The sequence below is a fragment of the Littorina saxatilis genome, unplaced genomic scaffold (genome assembly GCF_037325665.1).
Source record: "Littorina saxatilis isolate snail1 unplaced genomic scaffold, US_GU_Lsax_2.0 scaffold_149, whole genome shotgun sequence".
Taxonomy (NCBI): Eukaryota; Metazoa; Mollusca; class Gastropoda; order Littorinimorpha; family Littorinidae; genus Littorina; species Littorina saxatilis.
Window position 1 is genome coordinate 7501 of NW_027129425.1, and position 18453 is coordinate 25953.

Genomic DNA, 18453 nt, shown 5'->3' on the forward strand with positions numbered 1-18453 from the left:
ATTTCAAACTCGAGGAAAAAAGTCGCGCCTTATGACCGGGAAAGTACGGTAACAGGGAAATAAGTGTGCGACACGGGCGCTTTCGCTTTCATTGCGTTTTTTGCACTGGTTTTTTTTTTTTTTTTTGACAAATGTAATAAAAAGTTATAGGATCGGCCCCTAAAAATAGGGTAGGTCGGGTTACCGTAACCACACCTATTTTTTTTTTAGGCCTCACGACCACAGAGATCGCACCACGATGCTTCGACGCTACTTGTACGATAATGGCGTTCCCACTACGTTCCGTATAAGGCTTTGCCCCGCTTTGTATTGGCCACGACCCGGCTTCGCTTATTTTGTGCACGTTCAAAACAAGCGTTGGGAGAGCGTGCAGCTTCCCGACCCAGCAGATCCCACCCCGATCAAACCACGCTCCCACGTTTTTGTGGCCCACGCTCTCGGACACTTTTCCATCGTAGTAGAAGCGGCGTCTATGTGTGACTCGGGTTTAAGCTTGAGCTATGCAAAGCAAATCCAACCACAATTCACTCACTTGTGTAAATATTGACATCAGGACCCTTGTGTTCCACAGTGCCAGTTCCATAGCCCGGGTTGCTCTGTGTTTGTGTTGTTACACTGATAGTGTAGACTGTTCCTGGAGTTAGATTCATGAAGTAATAATGTGGGTCCGCGCTCCACGATGAAGGCACAATGGTACCACTGGGATCAGTACTGGTTGCCTTATATTCAAGACTTGCTCTGTTTAGACCAGTTGGACTGGTCCACGTGACATTGATGCTGTTCTCTTGAGCCTGCCCTGGCCGCGAGGGAGTAATCGTCAGTATGTTCTCTGTAAAAAAAAAAAACCCAAGGTGAAGGTTAACAAGCTTCCTGTCCTATGCACACCAGAAGAGACTGTCAAAAACACTGATACGTTCTCGGAGGGATCAAATAGTTTTATTCTAAAGGACAACTCTTTAATATTAAAGTTCTGATTGTTAATCATTTCTGACTTTTTAAACGTCCTAATATATAACTCCCCTCTGTGACCCTAAGCTTGGCAGGATATAGCGATGGAAATCTTTGTTCGGCCACTCTCGATGGTGTGTGGTATGCGCCCCACTGGTTGTAATAGTCTGTTGCACATACAGCCTACACTAGCAAAATGTATATGACACGAAAAAAGCACGTCTTAATACATGCATTTCATTGTGGATGAACTGTCATGCGGTCGAGAAACCACACTAATTTTGGTACATTAACGTCAGGCTTGTCATCTACAGACAGAATGCCGCAAACCATTTCCCACGGATACGAATTACTGTTGTTGTTTTTAAGAGACACGATAGTTGCACGTCTAAACATCTTAAAGGCATATGTACTCGATGACTATAAACGCTAATTGCTTTACCAACAGCTGGAGACATGCTAAATTAAGTTCCCTGCAAAATATTGTGGTCTAGGACCCCTTCAATGTTGAGATATGTTAATTTTCATTTTGATCTGGATCGTCCTATTTATAGATTTGGCAACACATATAACGTTGATGCAAGGGAGCTAACACCGCGGCTTTGTTGACATCCTCACTTTTTCAGAGGCTAGAACAAGCTGTAATGCATGTATTATGGTCCGCGCATGGTGACATATCGTCATTATATGGTCTTATGGTGCGTTTGACATCGATTATGGGCAAACTACACTTTGTAAACACGGGAGCGCGTACATATGCCTTCAATCTCACACATTTTCTGGTCGAACAATAAAGATCCCAATTAGAAACTGGAAAAACAACAAATCCGGGAGGGGGAGGGGGCAGCGGCAGTGGTGCGTGCACAGTGTGACAAAAGAAGGCCCAGGGCAAGGTCCCTAGCAGTAAGCCAGGGAGCAAAGCCCTCTGTACCTGAAAGAGATTTATAGATTGTCAGGATCAAAAAGGGAAACTTGCAGGTACTGGTGTACATGTTAGCTTGTATGAGAGTTCATGGCATAAGAATGAGGTGTAAATATAGCATTCAAATTTCAAAACAAAAATACAAAGGTGGGAAAATAGAATAATGAAAAAGGCTGTGAATTATGAGTGGGTTCCGGGGTCTGGGGTCTGTTTTTTTTTCAAAATATAACTGAAAAAAGTCATTCTGTAGCTTTATTTTCCTTTCGGTTGTGTAATTGTTCTTTGGTTTGCTTTCAAAAAAAGGAGGAAACGTAAAAAGAAAAAATCTCTTAAGAGAGGACGTTTTGTGGTGCTGATGGTTTGTGAAAAAGAGTTGATCGAATTATAAACGATCCAGTAGTGGGGAAAAAAAGAAACACACGGTTTAAATCATTTAAGTTTTAAGGTTTTGGTGTAAGTTTTGACGAAGCGTCTACCAGGCGCCTATTCTAATGCCACTGACTGCTCAGGGTGGAGGCCATAATAAAGCCAACAAGTGACCATTCAAACCACTGACCCAAGACGACCTAGCCAGGTCCCTAGCCAAATTCAGGTCACCTCTAGCCGTCGGCAGTCAGTTGTCTGCATTTACTTACACACACATCCCCCACCCCCTCTACAGCCATCCATCCTGTTCTTTTTACATTTCTATTTTCAATTTTTATTTCATTTTTTTTCAACAACGATTTCCCCTTCTCACATGCCCCTAATGGGTTTTCCGTGAAGGCGTAACACTTTTATTTTTTTTACCTCAATCCAAAAAAAGCTGAGAGGTTTTCCAAAAGAGTACCTTTCAAGCTTCAAACCGACATTGCAAACATATCAAACAGGATGTAATATAAAATGTGATTTCAAAAGATATAAATACTGTTAAAAAACATGGTCGACAAAAAACAAAAGATAAACATGTAACGATCTGAAATTAAAGAGGGTGATGCCCTGTAGCTTGTGTTCACGCTAAGTGTGACAACAACCATGCTGAAAAAGTTGACAGGATACTCAACTTGAAATTGTACTGTGTTTTCAAAAAAATATTCAGATTGTTTTGACACCAAAAGGCTTGTAACCCGAGGACCGTCAGATGGCAGGATGTGCATATGAAAATGGAGTTGTCCTTGTGTGGATAACAATCATACACCCGTACATTCCTTGCATTTACGATACAAAAAAAGGCTAACATGTTACCGCGGTACAGGTAACTAAAATGTCACTGAAATCGTTGTTGCATACATGACTATTAAAATGACTATTTCTCTGAGGAATCGAAGAGCTGTCAGTCGTGGACCTGCACTGCATTTTAACAAACTGTGAAATAAAAAGACAGCTTTCAACGTACAAATGATGAAACAGGCCTGCATAAACACACGCACGCACGCATGCACGCACGCACACACACACAAACACACACACGCTCGTACGCAAGCACACACACACACACACACACACACACACACACACACACACACACACACACACACACACACATACACTTCATTTCAGATACTTACTGTTTTGACATACTGTTAGACGAAAATAATCCTGCATGCACAGACAGCGCTTTTGGTTCTTGTCGTCAGGGACACAGTCCTGATTGTTGACTGTCTGACATTCTGATGACTGCGAACATTCTCCTGCATATGGCTTTCCTGTACGATCAAATAATGTTATGCTCCATACATCAATCTACATTCACTTACAGAAATCAAGCTGCTAGGCGTGACTGTTTGGCACACGACCTGTCACATATTCCCGATTACCGGGTAGCCAAATGGAACTCAATTGTTCAAAGAGAGTCGTAAATATCATCACACCGTAGTTCTGACTTGCTGTTAAGCTTCAGTCACACACGTGATTCAATCGTTGAGATTCAATCGCTCGATTCAATCTTGAGCCGATCGCACATCACATCGTAGGCCATTGACCCGTCACACGACGAACGATTGACTAACGATTGACGAACAATAACTCCACGCGAGCGGGGCGGAAGTGACGTGTCACAGTGAACACGGCAAACGCGCTTTGCGAGAGCAGACGCTAATGTTCGAACATCGCTCTACCTTTCTAAAAAAAAACTTTCAGCATTACGCCTTTGCGAGAAATAAAGTTCCCAGACAGTTGCAATTAATGTTTCCCGACCGCTCTACACGCCTAAAACGTCTCCTTTATATCTGAGAACTGTTCTTCCAAAAAGTTTTGAATCGACGAAGAGACGCTGTCCGCCATTATTTTACGTCACGGCGTGAAGGCCGCAACGACGCGTTCTGATTGGCTCTGCCCCTGCGATTGACTGACGACTGGGTCGCAGGAATAGAACAAGAGCTTCTAAAGCTCAAAGCTACGAGGGAATCGCATGAGACTGAGCCGCAGACTTGTCGTAGCCATTTTCCACGACTCAGTCGCCCGCGTGACAGGGTATAAATCCCACGATTGAATCGCGTGTGTGACTGCCCTCTTAAGGTGCAATGTAGTGCAATTTTCTTCTTAAAGTTTATAGAGTGAAGAAGAAGAGAAGGCGTAGAGAGCAGAATATATTATCTGAGTTAGTAATGAAACTGTGTGGAGTTAAGATTCACACTTTAAAATCGGATTTGTTCTTTCCCTTAGTAAAGGGTTTGGACATAGGTTTTGGTCAAGTCCTTTCTCATTGTTCTCCTGCGGTAGAATTAAATTGGCTCTGACACGATGGCGCCGAACTGACTGGATTCAAGTTATGGAGGACGGAGGGGCCAGTCTGTGAACCCCTTTCCTCCCTCTCCTCATGTAACCTTTCTGTATTGGTTTTTTTTAACCCCTCGGTCACCTCTCGTGTCGCTAACCCCCTACGCCTTTGTTTGTGTGCGAGGGCTGTCAGCGAGGGCATTGTCTTTTCTGCATCCATCTCTCGCCTCCCTCCTCCGGCTCCCCAACACCTTCCTCCTTTTTGATCTGATTCTTTACTTCTATGTTGCAGTGCTTTTGTTAATAATACTTGTTACACACAGACGAACACACACACACACACACACACACACACACACACACACACACACACACACACACACACACACACACACACACATTTTCTCTCTCTCTCTCTCTTTTCGAGTTCTTTTCGAGTTCGACTTCGAGTTCGAGTTCTCTCTCTCTCTCTCTCTCTCTCTCTCTCTCCTCTCTCTCTCTCTCTCTCTCTCTCTCTCTCTCTCTCTCTCTCTCTTTTCTTTTAATCTTTCTTTTACTCATGGATTCGATATAAATATGTATTCTGTATTCATTTGTTTAGTAGAATGTAGATGTTATGTTTATCATCTACATACGAGAAGCCTATTGAATATACACTGTGTTTGATTGTGGTTAACTTGTAACTGCATACGTTTTTTGGTGTGACATGACTATTTTGCGAGGTAATAGTCAGAGGTTTTGCACTTTGTTCGCAGTGTTGATCACCTGTGAGTGTTTGGTATGAAATGATGCGTCGTAGAAGTTCCATTTTATTGATGTAATTCTTTATAGCGTTTTTGATGTAGTTTTCTTAGTGCAGGAGTTTTTGTGTATTTTTGAGGGATTTTAACTGTAGCTTTTAAGGAGGCTGACAGCAGCCTCGAAACTCTCCCCCTCCCTCCCCATTTTGTTATGTGGTCCCAGAGCGACGTTTTCATTGGTTCCTCAGCTGTGACGTCAGGGACAGTCATGGAAGGTATATAAGCTGTTAGGTTGTTAAGGTTCGGGAGAGTCTGAGCAACCAACCTGACTAAGTGTCTAAATGGTATACCAGACTTCCCACTTAGAGCTACAGCAATACTTCTGAAAAACGGTTGTGGGCGGGTCCCAACCTTAGTACCGAACGGTTGTGGGCGGGTCCCAACCTAGTATTGAAGTATTTGTTGTCAACTCTAACTTGTCCTCCGGAGTCTGAGCAACCAACCTGACTAAGTGTCTAAATGGTATACCAGATTCCGCCCTGTGGACTCAACTAACAGGGATAACAAAAGTTCCGCAGTCCCAAGTTACCACACGGTGAGTAAAGTGGCGTCGCTTTGCTCTTTTACTTTATTTTTGTTCAGGCCCCGAACCCCTGCCCAAATTTTCAGCCATTCTAGGAATTTGAATATTTTTTTAGTAGCGTATTTTACTAAGGGTACCTACGGGTCATGCCCAAATTTTCAGCCATTTTAGGACTTAGAATATTTTTTAAAGGAGTATGAAAATTACAGGAATAGAGTGAACCAATGTGCAGCTATACTTTCTAAATGAGTAAAAAGAACCTACGCCTTGTATTGAGTTGTTTTCATGATTTGTTTTGATTCAATACCATTTTGAACTTCACCTGCCTCTTCTTGAGTTTATATTCTGTGTGTCTGTTCGTCCTGTGGTGTGATTGCCATCCTGACAAACACGTATAACATCTAAGACACAAACACTTAGAGTTAATGTGAAGCTTTACAAATTGGTGTCAGAAATGTGAAGCTTTTTAAAAAAAAAATTTTTTAATATAAGGCGGGGAGCATCCTTCTTTCTTCGTCTTTTTCTGTAAAACATAATCAACTTTATATTATACAAAACATAAACTTCTGTCTAATGTTTAACTCTAATTCCAATAAAATACGTAAGTCTAACTTCTTCCCATACTTAAATTTTCCTATGGTCATTTTTGTTATCAAAATACAATAATTCATAAAGTAAATTTGATCGTTTTTTAAGTTTTCATTCCAAAAACCAAATAATATATCTGTTTCATTCAAAGTTATATTATAATAAATTTGCTTATAAATAAAGTCTTTACATAGTTTCCAAACGTTCCTCAGCTCTTGACAATGAAAAAAGAAGTGCTCAAGTGTATCCAGTTCATTACAAACTTCACAATTATTATACTGTTCAAAAAAAGAAACGCATAGCTTGTAATATTTGGTTAATTTAGTTATATGGCTACAAGGATATCCACCAAACTGCAGAAAATGTTTATCTGGTCGTCGACCTTTCGTCCATTGCCACAAGTGAGCTCTGCACGTGACGCATGCGTTATCAGTGGCTACAATGTCAAAATTGCTCATTTGGCATGACCACTCGTCGTGCTTCAGTGTAATCTCGTGAAACTCGGGGAATATTGAGCTCTCACCATGTCTTCCAAAACCCATAAAAGCGGATTGTTCGCCACAAAGAAATCAGACGACAATTCAGCGACGAAAGATGGCCCGATTGAGCAGAGAAGACCGCCAAATTGCATTGGGTCGTTTACAAGCAGGCCAAAGTCAAAGTGCAATCGCCAGGCACTTCCACGTGTCCCAGAGCACCATCAGTAGACTGTGGGTCAGGTTTCAAGCCACTGGCTCCGTTGCTGACTTGCCACGAGCGGGAAGACCAAGGGCGACAACTGCTGCTCACGACCGCTTCATACGGCTCCGCCACCTCCGGAATCGTTTCCTGTCGGCCTCATCTTCTGTCCAGGCTCTCCCCGGGCCACACCGATTATCGGACCAGACCGTGCGGAACCGCCTGCATGAAGCTGGTTTGAGAGCTCGCAGACCTCACAGAGGAGCTGTCCTCACCCGCCGCCATCGCCAGAACCGAGTGCAGTGGGGCAACCAGCACCTTCGCTGGACCGTCCGGAATCACTGGAGACACGTGTGGTTCAGCGACGAGTCCTACTTCCTGCTCCAGCGACATGATGGTCGGAGGAGGGTCTACCGGAGAGTAAACGAACGTTACGCGCCCAACTGTGTGGATGAGGCACCCGTTCATGGTGGTGGAGGCGTCATGGTGTGGGGGGCGATCAATACCGCTGGAAGGAGCACCCTGGTGCACGTCCAAGGGCGCATAACTGCCCAGCGATACGTGGAGGAAATTCTGCGCCCACACGCCCTTCCTTTTCTGGCTGACCAGGATGCCATATTCCAGCAGGACAACGCTCGCCCGCACACAGCACGACTCACCACCCAGTTCCTCACCGACCACCATGTCCAGGTGCTTCCCTGGCCATCCATGTCGCCAGACATGAACCCGATAGAACACCTCTGGGATGAATTGGACAGACGTGTGCGCAGGCGAGAAGAAGCGCCAGCAAATCACCGCGATCTATTGCAGGCACTTCAGGAGGAGTGGGACACCATCCCACAGCAAGATATCCGGCATCTGATCCAGTCCATGCCCAGAAGGTGCCGGGCAGTTGTTGCTGCTCAAGGCAGTCACACCCCCTACTGACTTGACAGCCTCGGCACCCAATCGTATTGATTGACTGATTGATTTGAAGATGCAAATGAACTGTGTGTGCATTCAACTGTGTCCATACCAAATTTCAAACAAATAATCTAAATATTGGATTTTCTGTTAATTTTTTCGAAAAATAAAACAAATTTGGCAAGTAGCAACTATGCGTTTCTTTTTTTGAACAGTATAGTTTGACATAAACCCATCTTGTTTAGTAAAATATTCGTTGGGTAAATTCTGTGTAAAATTTTCCAATGAAGCAGACGCAGTCGTTCTTCTTTTGTACAATTAACAGCTAACAGCCAGTGTCTTGATTCCAGAACAACATTATGCTTTCTTTGCCAAAAAGAACAGGCGCTCGGAGTTTGTACCTCGAAATTAACCAAAACAGTTCTTATTTCCCTTGGTGTAATATTACCAATACGAGTCAAACCCTGCAACAGAACATATCGGTATGGCAATGCGTTAATCAGTTTTGTTTTAAGTGCTGTACATAACGCATTATACTCAAATTGTCTGGCTGGTTTATAACCAACCTTTTGACATAATTCTTCAAATGAAATCATGTCACCGATTTCATTCATGACATCCTTTACATGATAAATATGACATTTAATAAAATCTTTGAAAAAGAGGCATTTATGTTTATATTGTATATTCATGTTGTTCCATATACATTGATTCATCAATGGAACAGGTGTGGCATCATACTTTTCATACAAAATGTGTTTGTTGTCTAGCCAGGTTAACAATACTTGTCTCCAAAAGACCGATCTGCAGTTAACAACGCCAACCAGCTTCTTGGAGGATGCATTAGAGTCAAAACAGGACAAACCATTACCCAAATTTGAAAAAAACATATCTAGGAGTGACAGACCAGTAATTGTCTGTAGAGTTCTGCAGACCAATAGCCCACGACATCATAAATGAGTTGTGCATATCCACAACATTTATCATATTTAATCCACCATTATCTTTTAATTTACACATAATTGTTCGTTTTACTTTTTCAAACGCCCGTGTATTTGAATATTTTTTCTTCCAAATAAACCTGAACAAAATGGAATTAATTTGATGTAAAACATGATAAGGCACTGCTAGAGACTGGAAAATATAAACGAACTGAGATATAAGAAAGGTTTTAACAATGCAAATTTTACCTTGTATACTTAAGTTTCTTTTGGACCAATTAAAAATTATTTGTTGCATACGTTGAATTTTCTTAGACCAGTTGTCTTCAATTGATGACGCAGGTATATTGTTTGAAAAAATAATTAACGATTTTTACTTTCCGTTTCCATTTAAGACCAAAATATTGGTCAGTACAGTATTTGTTTGATCCAATCCACATGGCTTCAGTTTTATTTACATTCACTTCTAAATTGGAAACAGCTTTAAACATGTTTAAAATATGTAAAGCTCTTTCCAAATCTCTTTGATCATGTAAAAAAAAGGGTGACATCATCGGCATATAAGAGCAGTTTTAGGGCCCTCATTGGTGATACCTCAAAAGGTGACATGGGTAGCCGGATACCCTCAACATCTTCATCTGAACGAATCTTAATTGCTAACAATTCAAGGGCTATAATAAATGCCATCGGCGAGAATGGACATCCTTGACGGATGCCTGATTCCACAGGGAAATGCTCAGATATCCACCCTGTATAATTAATACAACTTTGACTGTTATTCATGATAACCGAAGCCCATTTCTTAAAATTGTCTCCAAAACCAAACTTATCAAAAGCAAACAAAATAAAGTCTTTGGATATGCTATCAAAAGCGCGTCGAAAATCAACTGCCAATAAAACTCCAGGTTTATCCATTGTATTCATAATATCTATGGTGTCATCAATAAGTCTAATCATTGTGCTAATTTTCCTACCTTTCATAAAACCAACCTGATTTTCATGAATAATATCACCAATTACAGTTGAAAGTCTCCTTGCCAGACATTTTGCGAGGATCTTGTAATCTGTGTTAGTCAGAGATATGGGTCTCCAATTCCCGAAATCATCTCTGGGTAATTCTTTCCCTTTATGGATTATTGTCAAGACAGCTTGTTTGTAAGTGGTCGATAACTCACCATTAGCAAAGGATGATATAAAGGAGGCATGAACTACATCCCTAATCTTCAGCCAAAATACTTCATAAAAGCAGGTAGTGAGGCCATCTAGACCTAGGGCTGAATCGTTATTTAATAGTTTTAGAGCAACTGTTAATTCCTCCTTGGTAATATCAGAATCTAGATTGCCTTTTTGGTCATTAGAGAGAAACGGTAAATTCAAATCTTTTACAAATTCCTGTGCGCTCTTTTCGTTAAATTCAGATTGTTTTTCATATGCATCTTTAAAAAAACGTACCTGTTCTTTCATAATTTCTTGCTGTGTATTTACTACCCTGCCATCTTTTGTTTGCAACCGGTCCATAATTTTTACATTGGCTTTACTTTTTTTCCAAGTTTAAAAAATGTTTGGTGTTCTTCTCCCCTTCTTCTATAAACTGGACACGGGAACGAACTTGGGCACTTTTGGCTTTTTCCAGTGACAGTACCTCAAGCTCTGATTTAATATTTTCTCTCTTTATCAAAAGTGTCTCATCCTGTGGTTTATTGGCTAATAGTGTATCAGATTCATCTAATTCCCTCTGAAGAGAAACACAATAATTAGTTTGTTTTCGTTTCCTTCCTGCTGCATAGGCTGTACACAAATCACGCATTCGTACTTTCAATAATTTCCATTTTAAGTGAGCATTCGTATCCATATTTTCTAATAAAAAGGTATCAATCAAATCATTCATCAAATCAACAAAAAATGTATCACTCAATAATTGGTTATTGAATTTCCAATAAGAGGGACCACGTTTGATATTTACAAACTGAATTTTGAGTTCAAGCAAACGATGATCTGTGTGTGGTACTGACAAGATATTACAAAAAAGGGTTTTATCAAATAAATGATCAGAAACGAAAATATAATCGAGACGACGGGCTATAAAGGGATTCTTCCTACTCCAGGAAAACTCTCTTTCATCTGTGTGAAACAGGCGCCATACATCATTTAAGACATTATTATTTAAGAATTGCTGGAAATTTACCACATCAACCGTTTTATGCTTTTCTCCACTTACAATATCTAAATCGTTATTCAAAACACAATTAAAATCACCACAGATTATTTTCTCACCATCTAAATTTTCTAAATACTCATTTACTTGTTTCCACAATTGACTTTTTTCCAAAGAATTATTAGGAAAATAAACGTTCACCACGTAAAAACAATTGTTATCCGAAATAATTTTCACACATAATATTCTTTCTGTTTTAAACATTATTTCCACATCACAACTGTAACTCTTTTTCATTAGGATCATTTGTCCCATTCGTTGACATGTTTGTGATGAGTGATACACTTTTCCACCCCATTCTCTCTCCCACTGGTCTTTTACATCGTCAGTAATGTACGATTCTTGCAAACATATTAAATCATACTTTCTTTTTTTAAATAAATCAAATAATGATCTTCTTTTTCTTTTGTTGCGCAATCCTCTCACATTAAGAGAACATATTGAAACGCCATTCATTACACACGTCAATCATAATGTCGCAAAAAACCATCTCACACGTAAACACGGGGGCGCGGTCACGGGTTACGGGTCAGCATAGGGAACTGTCCGCACCCTGTGAGTTGCTGAGTTCGTTTTCAGGCCTGATGCACGTGTCATTGTTTGCATCGCTAGTGTTGTCGGATGTGCGTGACACTGACAGCCTCGCTTGTTTCGTGTTCTGCGTTGTCGGGCTCATGTTTTGTTGTGGAGATCCAGAGCGTGATCGTTGTCGCTTCGCTGAGCTGCCGTCTCTTTTACTAAATCTGTGCAGGGTGCGCTGCCCAGAGATATGTTTAGGCTTCATCGTCCTAGAGCGACCTCTGTCTCTGCTGGGAGAGGTACTGGGACTTCGTTGTCTCTGTCTCTCTGGCGCCTTGGGCTGTGTGCTAGTGTTGGACGGGGGAGGGGGAGGAGGATGGGGAGGGGGCATGTTGTTGACAGGGGTCATGTCACAGTCAGGGTCACCTGCTTTGTGGTTGTCTTTTAGACACTGGTTGCATTTAACGGGGTTGGGGCACTGTTACACGACACTTGAGATTGCCACAAGTTCTCAAACGTCGTATAGTTGAGTTCTTTTATTCTACGTCGCCCGTCTTCGCAGCAGCAGAAAACAACTCGTCAAATTGAGTTCGAGGATTTATTTAGCATTACATACATACAACTGCACAACATAGCAGAACTCAAATAGAAGTTTTTTTACATACAAATCGCGCTGGCATATATAGTAAATACTCAATCTCGAGAATATTCCAGACCGAACATGATACAACTACATTATACGAGCCGTGCATGGACTAAACTAGCGACATTCTCTATGACGTACATCAAAAGCGCCGACGCACTTAATCCGAACGAACGCCACGAACTCACGACTAAAACAGCGTGGTAAACAATTTGTTTTGACAGGACTAGAAAGTTCACCTGCATTCTCGTCCAAGCATAAATATTGTGTTTACAAAATATAATATCGGTACTTTCCCACAAAGTACAAATAAGTCAACTACATGCAACACACAAAACTGAACCAAAGCTCAGCAACGGTAGCGTTTCCTAACATTACCCCCAACACCAGAAGAAATTTACCTAATTTCTTTCAATCATTGAAACGCTACCTGTACACATATTATGTATACATAACAGATTGAAATCCAGGTATGTACATTAGTCTGTTGGAGAATGAACACAGTTTTACTCACATACTCGGCTGAGAAAATCTGCTCCAACATTGTCTGAACCCTTGATCGATTCCACTCGCATATCAAAGTTCTGCAAGTACATCACCCACCTCATGATACGATTATTCACAAACTTCGCAGAGTTCAGGTAGGTGAGGGGTTTGTGATCAGTCTGAAGCACGAATTTCACCCCTTGGAGGTAGAGTTCAAATTTCTTGATTCCCCACACGATGGCTAAACACTCTTTCTCCATGGTCGAGTAGTTCTTCTCGGCTCCTGACAGCTTCTTGCTGGCATAGCTGACCGGAAACGGTTTACCTCCATGTTCTTGCATCAGCATGGCGCCGATCCCTTCGTCCGATGCGTCTGTACGCAAGATGAACTCTTTGGCAGTATCAGGAAGGCGTAGCACCGGGTCTCGTGACATCAGGTCGCGCACGGTCTGGTATGCCTTCTCCTGAGCTGGTCCCCAGAGTATTCGGTTGGGGCATCCTTTTCGGGTCATGTCCGTCAAAGGCGCCGTTATGGCGGCAAAGTTTGGAATGAACTCTCTGTAGTACCCAGCCAATCCAAGGAAGGATCGCACCTGCTTCTTGGTTTCAGGACGTGGCGCATTGAGGATCTTGGTGACGTTTTCCAACAAAAGTCCCTTTTGACCTTCCTTCAGTGAATGATCTATGAAGTCAACGTTGTCGGTCCCCAAAATGCACTTGCTGGGTCTCACGGTCAGATTGGCTTTTGTCAGGCGGGAAAACAGTTCCCTCAAAGTCTCCAGATGCTCCGCAAAGGTCTCCGTGTGGACTAGCAGATCATCCCAGTAGTACACAACATTCTTCATTCCTTTGAGCATTTTTCGCATTCCCCTCGTAAGGGTAGCACCACTGTTCACCATGCCAAAAGGCATCCGCAGGCACTCATACGTTCCGTCTGGAGTTGCAAAGGCGGTCTTTGGTATGTCCTTTTCGCGCACAGGAATTTGCCAATATCCCTTGCTGAGATCGATCTTTGAGAAGATCTTACTGCCAGTTAACTGTCGGAATAGATCATTTGCCGTCGGCATTGGTTCAGGGTCAAACACGGTGATCTTATTGACTTTCCTGAAGTCAATGCATACCCTGTTTGTGCCGTCTTTCTTCTTGACCACAACAACGGGAGATGAGTAAGGGGATGATGACTCACGGATGACCCCCATCTTCAACATGTTGTCGATGTCCTTCTTCAAGGATTCCCGAGCCTGAAACGGGATAGGGTATGGTTTTGAGCGAACAGGAACGTCAGATGTGAGGTGGACTTCATGTTCGACCAAGGACGTAGAGCCTGGAACATCAGAGAACCTATGGGTGAAGTCGCCCATAAAATCATGCAGCTCCTTCTGCTGATCTTCTGTCAGGTCAGGTCCTAGCTTGACGTCATCCACTCCCTCTTTCTTGTGGAGGTCTCCCAACTCCAGTAGTTCCTCACCGTTGATCTCGTCTAGGTCGGCTGGTTCTTCCACACTTGCTGCGACCTGTACTGCTTCCGGAGGTCTCTCCACATACAGTTTCAGGAGGTTAGCGTGGTAGATCTTGGACTTCTTGCCGACATTCACCTTGTAGTCGTTGATCCCTACCACGGCCTCAACCTCGTATGGGCCTTTCCACTGCATCAGTAGTTTGTTGTGATCAGTGGGAAGCAGTATCAGCACTTTGTTACCTGGTGTAAACTTCCTGTTTACGGCTTTGCGGTCGTAGTAGTGCTTTCCACTATCCTGAGACTTTCTCAAGTTCTCTCTAGCAATCTCGAGAGTCTCCTCCAGTTTCTCTCGCAACTCGAACACGTACTGGTAACTGTTCTTCACTTCAGGTGTGTCCACATCTTTCGTCCACAATTCCTTCAGTATTTGCATCGGGCCTCTCACGGTCCGCCCGTACATCAGCTCGAACGGGGAGAATCCAGTGGACTCTTGTGGCACCTCCCTGTATGCAAACAGCAAGGCATTGATGTAGCGATGCCACTGCCTTGGCTGCTCACTGCATAGTTTCTTCAGCGTGGACTTAAGCGTCGCATTGAATTTTTCGACCAGCCCATTGCACATCGGGTGATAAGGTGTCGTAGTCAAGTGACGAATGCTCAGCAGCCTGTTGACCTCTTCCATGCATTCAGAGACAAACTGTGTCCCCAGGTCTGTGAGGATCTCTTCAGGAACCCCAATTCTGCTGAAAATGTCCACAAGTGCCTCGGCAACAGTCTCGGTGTCAATTTTCTGCAGAGGCACGGCTTCTGGGTACCTGGTTGCATAGTCTACCAGGGTCAATACCCAACGATGACCCGCTTCACTTGGCGGTTTTATCTCGCCGATGAGGTCAATGGCCACCCTCTTGAAAGGTCGGTCGATCAAAGGCATCTTCTGCAACGGCACTTTCGGGACCCTTCCTCGAGGTATGGTTTTCTGGCAAATACCGCACGATCGGCAGAATCGAGTCACATCTGCATGCAGTCCTGGCCAGTAAAACGCAGCCTGGATTCTGTCCGATGTCTTCTTGACACCCAGGTGACCTCCCATAATAGAGTCGTGGGCCACCTCCATCACCTGGCGCCTAAGTGGTTGAGGCACCAGAACTTGACGTAATGGCTTCCCACCGTTGACTCTCGCGTGCTGGAACACTCTGTACAGAATCTTGGCCTTCACTTCAAATTGCACAGTGCCTTCGCCCTTAGTCATCTCCTTGACAGGACGACTCCTGTACTTTGTTAAAGTCGAATCAGCTTCCTGTAGCTGAATCAGCCGATCCCTGTCCACGACAGCAGTTGCAGAACTGTTGGTGACCCTGAGTGGCGTAGTTGTTTTGTCCTTCTTCGCCTGGGCTCTGGTCGTCACAGCGCTTACAACCTGCGGCTGGTCGCGGCGATGCACAGTTGCTCTGTCATCTCGTAACAGTTCGCTGATATCTTCATTCGCGAATGGCAGTGGGTCTTCCTCCTCAGCAGCAGGCTGAGCTGAGCCCATTCTCCATTCGAAATCAGGGTCATCAGGACGTCTCGCACCCCCAATATTCCCAATTAGTAGATCGTACAAGGGCTTCTTCAGGCAGACGGCCTCAACTTCTCCGGTGAAGTATGGAGTATCGATCTGGATTTTTACCACTGGTGCCTTCACGCATTTGCTGTCAGCCATGAGCGTCCACTTGAAGTCACCAGTGAACTTCTCTGTCGGCACCAAATCCTCTTTGACGATGACCCCATTGCAGCCCGAATCTCTGAGAACAGTCACTTCCTGCTTCTCAACAAATCCCTTCGACACGGGCATGTTCGACACTGACACAGCTGCGCTGGCGACGACAGAGATTGACTTGCCATTGGCGAGTAGAAGCTGGCCATCAGATATACATTCTTCCACGTCCGATGGTGTAGCCACTTGCTCGGCAGCCCTTGGAAGTATGACGCTGCTCGCACATACTTGTTGGTTCGAGCCACTCGTTTGCCTCTTGTTGTCGTAATATCTCCGTCGATGTTCTTGCGCTTTGTCATTGACATGTCCGTTATTTTTCTTTTGGGGACAGTTGGCGACTCGGTGGCCCATGGCATTGCAATGGAAACACGTTATGTTCTGCCCTTCATTGGATGATGGTGCGGACTCCGTTTGTCCCTTGGCAGGTTGGTTTGCCTGGTTTCTGCTCTTCTGGAAAGGTTTCGTTGACTTTGACGTCCCCAGGGTCCTTCCATGAGCAATGAGATAACGCTCAGCAGCATCAGTAATGTCCTTCAAACCCCGCAGTTTTTGCTCTTCCAGGCGGGTCGCCAGGTCCTTCGGGCAGGCATTAAGGAATTGCTCCTTCACGATCAAGTCCCGCAGACTCTCGTATGACTGCTCTTCACCTGATAACTCCACCCACTTCTGCAGGTATGACGACAGGCGCTCCACAAACTGGCTCGGTGTCTCTCCAGACAATGGCTGGCATTCGCGGAAGCGTTGACGGTAGCCCCTTTCAGTGAAGTTGTAGCAACGCAACAGAGCTTCCTTCAGTACATCATAGTCTCTGGCGTCATCGTTTGAGAGTCTAGCGTAGACCTCAAGTGCTGCCCCAGTCAAATGTGCGCTGAGTAGAATCGCCCAGTCGTCGCGCTGCCATCTAGCACTCTCAGCGAACCTCTCGAATCTTGCAAGGTAGCAGTCGATCTGGTCCTTCCCGTCAGCGAATGCTGGAAGTTTCGGTGCCTTGTGTAACATTTGCTGCTGGTTATCTCTTAGGCGTGGTGCCTCGTGCTCATTTTGAACACGCACCATTTCTGTCTGAAGCTCTAAGCGCTTCATCTCCATTTTTATTTGGAGCTCTAAGCGTTTCAGCTCTATTTGCCTTTCTTCACGCTGTGCTTCTCTTTCTCTTTCTTCACGCTCACGCTGCGCTTGTCTTTCTTCACGCTCACGCTGCGCTTGTCTTTCTTCACGCTCACGCTGCGCTTGTCTTTCTTCACGCTGCGCTTGTCTTTCTTCACGCTGCGCTAGCAGTTGTGTCTGGGACTCGACGAACTCCGTCAGCTGCTTGCCTTTTAGTCCCAGTTCAACTCCTTTTGCCCAGAACTCAGCCATTCTGGTCTTTTCCGGTGCGTTCGTCTGTATTCTTTCACAGCCACGAACGTAGACGAATGTAGTCTTCTAAAAGAACACAGTCTCTACTGCACCTCCGATGCTTCTCTCGTCGCTGTTCACCTTCGTAGACGCAGGCTGCCACCCTCCTCGTCTAACGTGACGGCGCACTCTGCTCACGATACGTACACGACGTACCCCAGTCGTATTTCGTAGTATTAATGCACTAGCTCCGCGACGAAGTCCGTCTCGTCCAAACGGCAGCTAACCTCTGTAATCCCGATACACTCCGGCGTCGCTCACCGTACCGAGCTGCGGCGATTACCAAACTCTTCACCAGTCACACCGAATCCACGGTTCCGTAGTCTCAATACTGATCCCTCAGGATACACCCGATTGATGGCTACCTCCTACGTAGATCCTTGGCTTGGCCCCCAATTGTTACACGACACTTGAGATTGCCACAAGTTCTCAAACGTCGTATAGTTGTGTTCTTTTATTCTACGTCGCCCGTCTTCGCAGCAACAGAAAACAACTCGTCAAATTGAGTTCGAGGATTTATTCAGCATTCAATACATACAACTGCACATCGTAGAAGAACTAAAAAAGAAGCTTTTTTACATACAAATCGCGCTGGCATATATAGTAAATACTCAATCTCGAGAATATTCCAGACCGAACATGATACAACTACATTATACGAGCCGTGCATGGACTAAACTAGCGACATTCTCTATGACGTACATCAAAAGCGCCGACGCACTTAATCCGAACGAACGCCACGAACTCACGACTAAAACAGCGTGGTAAACAATTTGTTTTGACAGGACTAGAAAGTTCACCTGCATTCTCGTCCAAGCATAAATATTGTGTTTACAAAATATAATATCGGTACTTTCCCACAAAGTACAAATAAGTCAACTACATGCAACACACAAAACTGAACCAAAGCTCAGCAACGGCAGCGTTTCCTAACAGGCACTGTGCTGTCGAGTGAGACTTTTCAAAGCAGCGCCCAC

At 43.9% G+C, this 18453-nt stretch overlaps 1 protein-coding gene across 1 annotated transcript in view; it reads right to left on the reverse strand.

The window, feature by feature from the left end:
- Positions 1–3644, reverse strand: part of LOC138957694 (tenascin-N-like) — a gene marked incomplete at its 3' end in the record, with an annotated part of 7474 nt that extends 3830 nt beyond the window's left edge. The window contains exons 1-2 of the mRNA XM_070328755.1: positions 3418–3644; positions 533–829 (exon numbers count right to left, since the gene is read on the reverse strand). Of these exons, the coding sequence (XP_070184856.1) occupies positions 533–829; positions 3418–3454 (334 nt within the window). The remainder of the gene's footprint in view (positions 1–532; positions 830–3417) is intronic.
- Between the last annotated feature and the right edge of the window lie 14809 nt (positions 3645–18453).